At 31.9% G+C, this 9,909-nt stretch overlaps 1 protein-coding gene across 3 annotated transcripts; it reads right to left on the reverse strand.

Annotated features, from left to right (window-relative positions):
- Positions 1 to 4,999: 4,999 nt before the first annotated feature.
- On the reverse strand, positions 5,000 to 9,593 carry LOC111398758 (vacuolar protein sorting-associated protein 55 homolog). Of its 3 annotated transcripts, none has more exons than XM_023025839.1 (5): positions 9,414 to 9,593; positions 6,700 to 6,829; positions 6,567 to 6,606; positions 5,589 to 5,669; positions 5,000 to 5,414 (listed from the first exon to the last, which is right to left on the reverse strand). In XM_023025839.1, exons 2-5 carry the CDS (start codon positions 6,796 to 6,798, stop codon positions 5,401 to 5,403), a joined length of 234 nt encoding a protein of 77 aa, XP_022881607.1. In that variant the 5' UTR covers positions 6,799 to 6,829; positions 9,414 to 9,593; the 3' UTR covers positions 5,000 to 5,400. The 3 variants fall into 3 exon arrangements, with proteins under 3 accessions (XP_022881607.1, XP_022881606.1, XP_022881605.1); XM_023025838.1 differs by having other exon boundaries at positions 5,585 to 5,669; positions 6,700 to 6,799; positions 9,414 to 9,589; XM_023025837.1 differs by having other exon boundaries at positions 5,585 to 5,669; positions 9,414 to 9,589.
- Between the last annotated feature and the right edge of the window lie 316 nt (positions 9,594 to 9,909).

A 9,909-nucleotide genomic window follows, 5' to 3' on the forward strand; every position in this document is an offset into this window, starting at 1 on the left:
CATATTTAGCTCTTGTTTGACAATTTTTAAAAATTTAAATTGTTTGTTAAAGTATCGTTTTCCACTATACATTCACACAATAAAATATTTTATACACAAATCAACAAAATTTTCTTACTTTTTAACCATACATTCTTCCAAAATACTATTCAAAACTTTTTAATTTTTCAAATAATGATTATCAAATAGGGCCTTACTACGTGGAAGTAGTTTTTAAATCAAACATTACCTTGTTAGTCCATCATTCCCCAACTATAAAAGCACACAACACCAAGCACAATAAATACATAACATATAAGGTCACACATGAACACAGGTTATACACCCTGTTGACCTCTGTCAAATTAGGAGTTCATTGAAATAATTGAAATCAGTTTATATCTTAAAAAGTTGAGTTTAAATCCCAGGTTAAGATCATCATCTTAGGACAGAACTTCCAGTTTAACTCAGCTCAGCTCGATATAACTTCCAACTCAACTAGACTTACTTTCAGAAGGAAGAAACTGTCGTCTTCATACTGGGAATATCATCACTACATTTTGATTTCCCTAACTCCAATCTTGAATCACGCCATTATCTAACCTAATCTTCTTAAAACAAGTGACAAAAATCATGGAAACCCCAAATTGTGAACAAATCACAATTTTGCAATGATTACTTCCCATCTCAACTCCATTATGACACATGGAGGCCAACCTCAACAGCCATCAAAATTAGGTTAGTGGCACCAGGGGTGGGCGCGGGTCGGTTCGGTTCAGTTCAAAAGAGAATCGAATCGAACCAAAATTTTCGGGTATCTAATAAATGGAATCGTCGGATCCAAATATAATTATGGAACCGTTCGGGTTCGGTTCCATTCGGTTCTGTACTATAATTAAATTTTTTTAACATTTATAACAATATTATATAAATACAACTAATAATACATTCAATGATTTCGAAATGTCAGAGACTAGTAGACTACCTTGTTCAAATGATTGCTACGGTCAAAGCTTTGGTCGGTGAAGGTCGCAGCTTCAATTGGAGGTCACGGCGTTGGGCGACGATTGTATAGGTTTTGGAATGTTAACGAGGCTACGAGAGTGAGTGCGAAAGTCGAGACGACGTTATGCACTTTAGTGTAGGCGTTTAGGGTTATTTAGTGGATTAGATCTTGTTGGACTAAGAAATGAAACAATAAAATGGGTAATTGGGCTAAAAAATAAAAAATTAGAAATGAAACAAATTATTGGGTCAAAAATTTGGATTTAGAAATTGTTAATTTGTTTAGAAAAAATTAAAATAATTTGATTTACTCAATATAAAAAAAAAATTAGAAAGATTCGGTTATTCGGTTCTTGATCTCAATTCGGATACCTATTCGGGTATTTAATTTGACAAGATCGGTTCGGTTTGAGAGATTTACCCAATCCTAAGTGACACACACAATAAAGTTGACATTGAGCTGATTCGATGTAAAACATGCCATTTGCCTATTTCTCTACTATGCTATAAATGGGACTGTAATGGTCCCCCCTTGAGTCTGAACTCACATTGTGTGAAATTCACCTCAAATCTCTCTCTACTTAAATACAAATGTACTCTTTTCTTATTATTTCAACAATATTTTTCTATTATGGCACAATTTGCTTGTTTCTGCTCAATTACCTCTTACAAATCCAATTAAGGGGGTGTTTAATTCATATTTTTTTCTAAAATATATTTTTCTCTTTCTTTTCAACCACATATTTTTCTTTAATTTAAAATAATATTACACGCAAATCAAAAACTTTTAATTTTTTTTAATCGCACATTCTCCATCAATCTACTATTCCAAAATATATTCTTCAAAAAGAATGAGGCTTAAACACAATGTAAGTTGACAAAATTGTTCTAGTAATTTTTTTTTAACTTCAACACACCCGATTCAATTTTAGGGAGCTAGCGAGAGAGGAAAAAGGAAAAGAAAAGAAAATATGGGAAAATCTTTCAAGTTTCTTCAAATATGTCATCTAAGAGTTTAATTTTTACACAAAAATTCAAGATAAGTTTGTTAAGCAATTTTATCTGTGGTATAAATATTTTTTAGATAAAATTTAGGAATTAATCTGAAAACTAGCAGTTCGAAGCGGTCAAGCAAGGAGGTGGCTTACGGACGAGATTTATTAAATATGTTCAAGTAATAATTTTGATTTTTTTTACATTTTCTTTTCTCATACTTCTCTCTGAAAAGATTGATTAATTGTTAATTCAAATGGGGATTCGTTGCTTAATTTAAATGATTAGAAATGATTTTTCTAGAATTTGACTCCGTACCAGTAAAGTGTTTAGTCGAACACTTGAAAGATTGGAATAATTTGAAATGATTTGACTCAAAAAATTGATAAAGAAAAAAGAATCATAAAATAAAATGAGAGCTTCTCGAAAAATTGAGCGAAATATATATATATATGAAAATTTTCTAGTTTCGGGAAGTTTCCTTTTTCCTATCTGATTATTTTGAAATTTTAAAAATGGTAGAGATAATGTTTTGATATTATCCTTTTTAAATTAAAAATCTTATTTAATTTAAAAAATAATTGAAATAATATCTTTGATTACTTCTTTTAAATTCATTATTTATATTATAGATAATGTTTTGATTTTATCTTTTTCTAAATACATTATCCTATACTTAGAAGTTTAAGATAATTAGGACTCTTTAAAATACTATAAATACCCACCTTCTGTCATTTTAAAAAACACTAACACTAGTTAACCTTTCCTTTCATAAATTCATATGCACCGGTAAAGACATTAATTTCCTTCAGTGACTCTATTCATGGGCTAAACATATTATTTCAGCGACGAATTTTCTCTTCAAGCCCGATTTTCCCTTAAGATTTGAAGGTAGGATAACACGTGCAAGTTGAATTATCCTTTCAATATCATGTATTTTACGTAACTTTATGTATTAAATCCTAATTGATCCAAGGGTCATCAATGAAATGAAATGTGAAATTTCCTTCAAGTTTCTCGAATGCATGAATAAGTAAGAGTATTCAATTATTTTCAGTGAAATAATAGTATGGAATGTTGTAATTTACAAGAAGAATGTCACAAGGGTGGAGAATGTCAACTGGGACAAGGAGTGTTACAAGTGTGGCAAACCAAGGCATTTGATGACAGATTGTCCATCAAAATTAAGTAACACCGTACCAACAAGAGTTTTTGCATTGATCGGAGCAGTATTAGGAGCATAAAATAATGACGTGGTGTCAGGTACACTTTTAGTCGATGAAAAACCTACCATTGGTTTCTTTGATTCGGGTGCAATGCATTCATTTTTGGATACCAATTTCTGCATAAATATGAGTTTCAACCAATTCCTATGAAATCTGAATTTGAAGTCACCATGCCTTCAGGATTTAATTGATCCTAGAAATTCTAATACTAATAGGATTTGTTGCTCTTAGAGCAAATTTAGTACCAGTAACTCTTCAAATCTTTAATATAATCCTTGGAGTGGATGGACTTTCAAAATATCAAGTTGTCATGAATTGTCAAAAAGAAACAATGAAATTTATTAGGACATCAAATTTTAACTTTCCCTCAAATTCTTCATCTCTAGTTTATTTAAGTCAAGTTCAAATCACAAAACTTAGGTCACTAGAAGAAATTCTTATGTATTTTATAATAAGCAAATTCTAGACCCTTTATGTAATGGCCTGGGTCTCATGCCAGACCATTCTTTTACGTGTTTTTCTATTTTGGGAGAATTTAAACTTATTTTACCCTTCACGGCTTTCCATTTTGTAACAATAAGAAGAATGGAAAGGCTCGTAAGTTAGATATATATTCCTAACTTTAGTATTTCTGTCACTTGTATAAAATTTCTTTAAATAAAGTACTGATGTAAGGTTATAAGTTGACCAGTTTATTGTTAAGAGTGCATAATTCTTTGAATACTCTTTAATTTAGGTCAAAGTAATGATTCTTTATGTATAACATGAAATTAACAAAATTCTTGTTAAGTTTAATTGCAGAATCAATTCTGTGAAACACAATAATCACATAGCCATAAGCTATTGAACTTGAACTTGACTTGTTTTAATGCCTTAGACGTTTGTCCAGGTCTTTTCCATTCTACTTCTAGTACAAAAATACACAAAGGTAAAATACGGAATACCACTTATTTGATAGATAGACGTAACTAAGAGATGTCTCGAATTTCATTGGATCTTGTCTATAGGATCATTTAACCAGTTCTGATACCTTTGCAAAATTAAAAGCTAGGGAACTACGCTATCACGAAAAATAGGATATCAAGTTTCAGAGGTTGGAGCCAATGATGCAATTTTTTCTTTGTAAGTACAGAATCTGAACTAGTAACACCTCATGCATTATTTGTAGCATGATAGTCTGTTCTCATTATTGCCACACATATAAGGCACACCCAAAAAAAAATCCCAAATATATGCCCTGTGATAATAGATTACAAATAATCCGGTTCAATTTGATTGAACCAAGTGCCATGCTTGACACGAACTACATTAAGGACAAACTCAACTCCAGGAGTATAGATGTTCCTAACATTAAGAGTGCAAATTAAACTAACTAATATACTGACTCATCTTGTTGCTAGTGGACCGTTCTATACATCACTATATAAGCTGAGGTTTATGTGATATCTATGTTCCAATTTGACGGAAAAAGTTGAAATATACGTAGTTTTATATAATTTTTTTGGTTTTCTTTAGCGTGAATTAGTATAAAGATACAATAAAGGTTTCCAATTCTAAATTGAATTAGAATGGTTTTATCTTGTATATATATCATTAATGTGGATGAATAATACATTTAATTTAAGCCATTATTAATTGATCTTACCTAGTGAAAATGGATACTTATAGGAGTCTCGATAAATTGTGACCCGTGATACCAACAGCCTCCATCCTAAATCCTTTTGTACAAAGCCATAAAAGCTTAGAAAATCGAACATACCTCTCTATTTCAGTAGAAAAACCATAAAACTTCATAATGAATATCAAGATATAACAATTGCTATTAGCTTTCTTTCTATAAACCAATTTCGATTATCCCAATTCAACATTCATCTGATAACAAATGTCAGCTATGTATGTTAACATATTTCCTGCATATATAAATCCCAATCACAATCACAGAAGCACATGCTCAAGCAAACAACACTCACTGCTAAAACAAACCACCTTATCACAAATAAAGGTTCTGTACTTCAGAACATACTGTACCCATCGTCATCGTTTGTTCCAAGGTAACACAAAATGGCCATGACAAGTACCAAAAAGGATGATAGTTCCATTGCCATGGCTCCCCAACCTATTACACCAGCATGCTTTAAGATAATTGGTATAGCAATGCTACCAACAACTGAAGCTCCAGTCATGAACTTTGTCGCGTCTACCCAACTGTTACTGAGATTGATTGTTAAAAAAAAAAAAAAAAAAAGGCAAGTATGAGGCTAAAATACATCTATATAAACAATATCAATTTGAAAACCAAGAATAATGCCATAACTTATACGATCTTAAAAAGAATAAAAAGGTGAAATCCTGTCTCAATCAGTTTTGAAGGAGGACTTTACCTACTTGCTGATTGGGAGAAAAGAGAGGAAGTATCTGACCCAGCAAAGAAAATCAGAGGCATAGGTAGAACAACATACATTAGTACTGCAAAGGAACAATGCAAGAATACGATTATAAGAAACCAGAACCATATATAATCATTTTGATATATTTCTTCAGAGATTGAGACTACTATGGTGGTTAAAAATCACTTGGTACTGAGATCTACGTTTAAACCTAATCCAAAGCAGATAGGTTCCCATATAGTTAAGATACAAATGGTCAGTTTCTGCACCAACATTTCACTTCAGATATGTTGCATTATTTGATCACTTTCAGCATTAAACTACAAAAATAATTGGCATGATTCATGCAGAGTGTATTTATATGCTCACCTATAATTAACTAATTTCTACAGATGCATAATCACTAGAGTAATGACGTTGATAATTACTATCTGAGCCCAGACATCGGATTATGATGCTTTAAAGGTTAATTTGTTATTATATAGCTTGTAGTTAGGATTTTTAACTCTTTGTTTGTTTAATTTAGGATTTTACTTATATGGTTTTCTCAACATGACATTATAAACATTCAGGTTTGGAATAAATTGAGGTTTAGTAATAATAGAATGTTTTACATGTCACATAATTTTACATGAAGTATAGCTAAAAGTAATGTTAAAACACAAATTCCAACATTTTCACTGTTTCTTCTCTGAAATTTGGAACACAATTCCAAGCCATTTAGACCCTCCAAATTGACGCAAATTTATACATCATAGAAAATGCATATATTTTAAACTTTTTCTTGATACCTTAGATTGCATTTCTATTGAATCTGGTTAGTTTGGCAAAAGCTTATTGGTGAAATATCCACAACTTAGAGTTCAGTGTAATGCTTGAATGATTTTAGATGAATTTAGGAGTTTTTTTTCACTATTGAACCTTATTTTCTGCTTGCAAATATGGATAAGCCAAAAAAATTTTGCATATAAACTACCTGTTAACATTGGCCACCAATTGTTGTACAAAGCACATGCCTGAAAAATCAGAAAAATGACTATAGTAGGATAATACTGTACATTTTATAGTAAATAAAGTGAAAGTAATTCACAAAACAGAATGAAACTCACCAGTATCTGCAACACAATGCCTCCTGACACCAGAATTGCTAACAAAGCCAGTTTCCCAGTTTGCAAGCAAGCTATCAAATAACGAGGCAAGTCTGCCATGCTAAACTTGATCAATTAGTACAGGAGACAACTGAAATAAATATTTTGTGGATTACATTTTGCAGTGAGAACTCAATGCATAAGGAAGAAATTAAAAACTAATGAGTAACACCGACAGATGAGGAGCTCAGATGATCCTATGCATTGATAACCCATGCGTGTGTGCTACTATATCCTATACTAACTGAACAATAGAAAATCCATATTTTAAGGTTCTTTTAAGTTATAAAGAAAATATACTAGATTCTAGAGTGCAGAAAGTTTGGTCAGACTCTCCCAGAAGAAACTACAGGCTTTTCGTCTAATGGAATGCAATTTTGCCTCATTACATAAGCTATATTCATATATACATACGTCAAGAAGAATAAGATTGCTCAAAATGACTGGCAGTCAAGATCAAAATAGATTTGAGTTTGAAGGATATATGATCATTCCCCTCAATGAGATATCCAAGAGTAGTTTACAACAGGAGACATCTAGGAAAAGAATCTGATAGGCCTCCAATTCTAGAAGAGCCCGGAAGAATTGAGAAGAATGTGCAGCAACAGAACTTTGTTATTATGGCAAACCGGGAAAGGGGGGAGGGGAGCTGTTAGAAAAGGTCTATAAATAGAGGGGCAAACTGTAGTAGTAGGAGGGGGAATAGTTGTTACCTTGTTCTGTTTTGCATTTCTTTGTAATTCTCTTAGAATTCAATAATAATTCTCAGTTTTTACTTTCTTCCAATGGAGTCCTATCAGAATCTAAGGGTGTGTTTGATTACATTTATTTTCCATGGAAAATATCAGTTTTCCATCCAAATTTTTACTTTGAGTGTTTGATTGCTATTTTTTTCCATGGAAAACATTTTCCAACTTTTGAAAATATGCCTAATTTTCCTTGTTTTTAAGGAAAATATTTTCCTTGGGTAGAGGTGGTTTTTATTTTCCACAAAAGATGGAAAATATTTTCTTTTCTATGTAATATTTTCCATGTCAATCAAACACACCCTAAGAGTAGAAATCTCTTTTCCCTGTGTTAGACAGGGACGAGGATATGACTAGTATATTAGAAAATCAATAAAAGAGAATGATTGATTTGAATTTTGCCTTATTGATTTGAATTTTGCCTTATTGATTTGAATTTTGCCTTACTATCCATATTCGATCAAAATTCTGGAGAGGTTGGAGAGTTGATGCTCGAATTTGACTGGTGGCCTTTTCTAATAGGTTAAATTAGTCTATTGATCTATACAGAAGACATTTTAAACGACAAAGTTAAAAGATGATAATTTTGCACTTTGACCATCTTGAGATGACAATTTTGAATCATGATACTCCTAAAGTTGCATTAATGCAGCATCCATATTTTTTCTAGAAACAAAAGTAAGGGTACTCCAATTGACAACAGCACAACAAGGTAGAACAAATTTCCGTAGTTGTCGTCCAGGAGAACAACAAAATTGGCATTTTTGCCACAATAGTGTTAAGTTTACAAGAATATTAATAAACTCTAGAGCTTCCGTTTCAAGTCAACTTCCTTTTATTTTTCTGTTTATTTTTCTTTTGAGCACAAGACCCCAATAATTTAAAGACCCAAAAACTTTTGTGGACATTAGAAATTGTTGATATTTACGTGTCAATAGTGGAGTTGAAATCAAGCCTTTGTTCTGCAAGAGAGTGCACATGTAAGTCTGCTCAGCCTTCCACAGGAAAAGGGGTGGATAGCAGACCACGCTCTGTTGCCTTAGTCCATGTCTGGATTTACAGAGAAGTCGAACTAGAAGAGTTTTAACTTAATTCTGTTCTTGCCTACCTGAAGCATGATGGCCAAAGTGGTATTTGTAGACAAGAAGGGATGTCTTCTAAACATACTATAGGCATGGATTTGTCTTACCTCGAGTAACTCCTAGTGGTTACTACCTATGTTCGCAGGTGACCTCAAAAGGGAGAATTATTAAAGTTCTACCATTGGCTTTCCAATGAATATCCCTTCAACTCGCATTAAACGCATACGACTGCAATAATGAACAATTAGCTGTTCTATACTAACGTAGGATTCACGATTTGGGATGACCTAAGCGGGATGGTTTCACATAAATGCAACTTGTTGGCTGGTTACTTTAGGATATAACCTTAAATAGATCTATCCTGAAGCTAGCCAGCTTCAAATCAGTCAGAACAACCCAACTTTGGATCAACAAATCCTTTTTCAAATAATTACACTTTGATTTTTCACTCTCATAACTATAATCATATAACATCTTTCGAATTTTTTTTATTACTATAATAAACATAATGTAGAACAATTAACAACATTTAAAAGTTCATTTCATACTGTTATTTCTTTATTCTATTTACGATAATAAAGCTACCAAATAAAACTGCTTTTGTTTCGTAATCGCTGGAATAAAAGGCATAAATCTTGGCAAAAAATTCAAGAGCAATATTGGGCATAAGATAATCGAGCTACTTTTCTAATTTCGAGTAAACTTCATCTTTTCCCCCAGAGAAACAAATCACGAGATGAGGTCTGAAATTTAAGTAATCAGCAAACGAAAAATAGTTAAATCGCGTTGGTAGCATAGAATTGTGAAATACAGACCATTTCACCAAAGGGATTCGAAGAATACATACCAGGTTAATAAGAGGTGATAGAGAGTACACGAAAATTAATTTAAATCTCTGGTTTTGAATTTTGGTTTATAATCCGATCGATCAATACGAGATTGGCACCATGAAACGTAATGGAATCTGCAATAAAAATCACATTTGATTGAGCCTCCTCCGTATACAAAATTATAAATCAGGTAAAAGGTACTGTGTGCACATATTCCATTTAAAAATAAATAAATAAGTAAATAAATCTATAAAAATTTAATTTTTAAATATACATCTCATTAACTTTGATCAAAATCTATAAAAAAAATTAATTTTTGTTCGAAACAAACACATGCTTGAATATCAAAATGGTGCCATCCTTATTTTAGAAGCTAGTAGTAAAGATCTTCGAACCACTTCTCATAATAGTATTGATCTATATTAATGATATTATCTTGTTCTCTGAACCTAAAGAGATTAACAAGTTACTACTTCAAACGTTTACAAATATCGTCTCGAAATACTGTGTCAT

This window comes from Olea europaea, chromosome 8 (genome assembly GCF_002742605.1).
Source record: "Olea europaea var. sylvestris chromosome 8, O_europaea_v1, whole genome shotgun sequence".
NCBI classification, from domain to species: Eukaryota; Viridiplantae; Streptophyta; class Magnoliopsida; order Lamiales; family Oleaceae; genus Olea; species Olea europaea.

Bases quoted from the DNA above. Each gene is read 5' to 3' on its own strand.
- LOC111398758 (XM_023025838.1), bottom strand. From the start codon at position 6,798: ATGGCAGACTTGCCTCGTTATTTGATAGCTTGCTTGCAAACTGGGAAA. The intron at 6,607-6,699 runs GTGAGTTTCATT...CTGATTTTTCAG, and splicing joins GCATTGTGTTGCAGATACTG to GCATGTGCTTTGTACAACAA. The intron at 5,670-6,566 runs GTAGTTTATATG...GTTCCTTTGCAG, and splicing joins TTGGTGGCCAATGTTAACAG to TACTAATGTATGTTGTTCTA.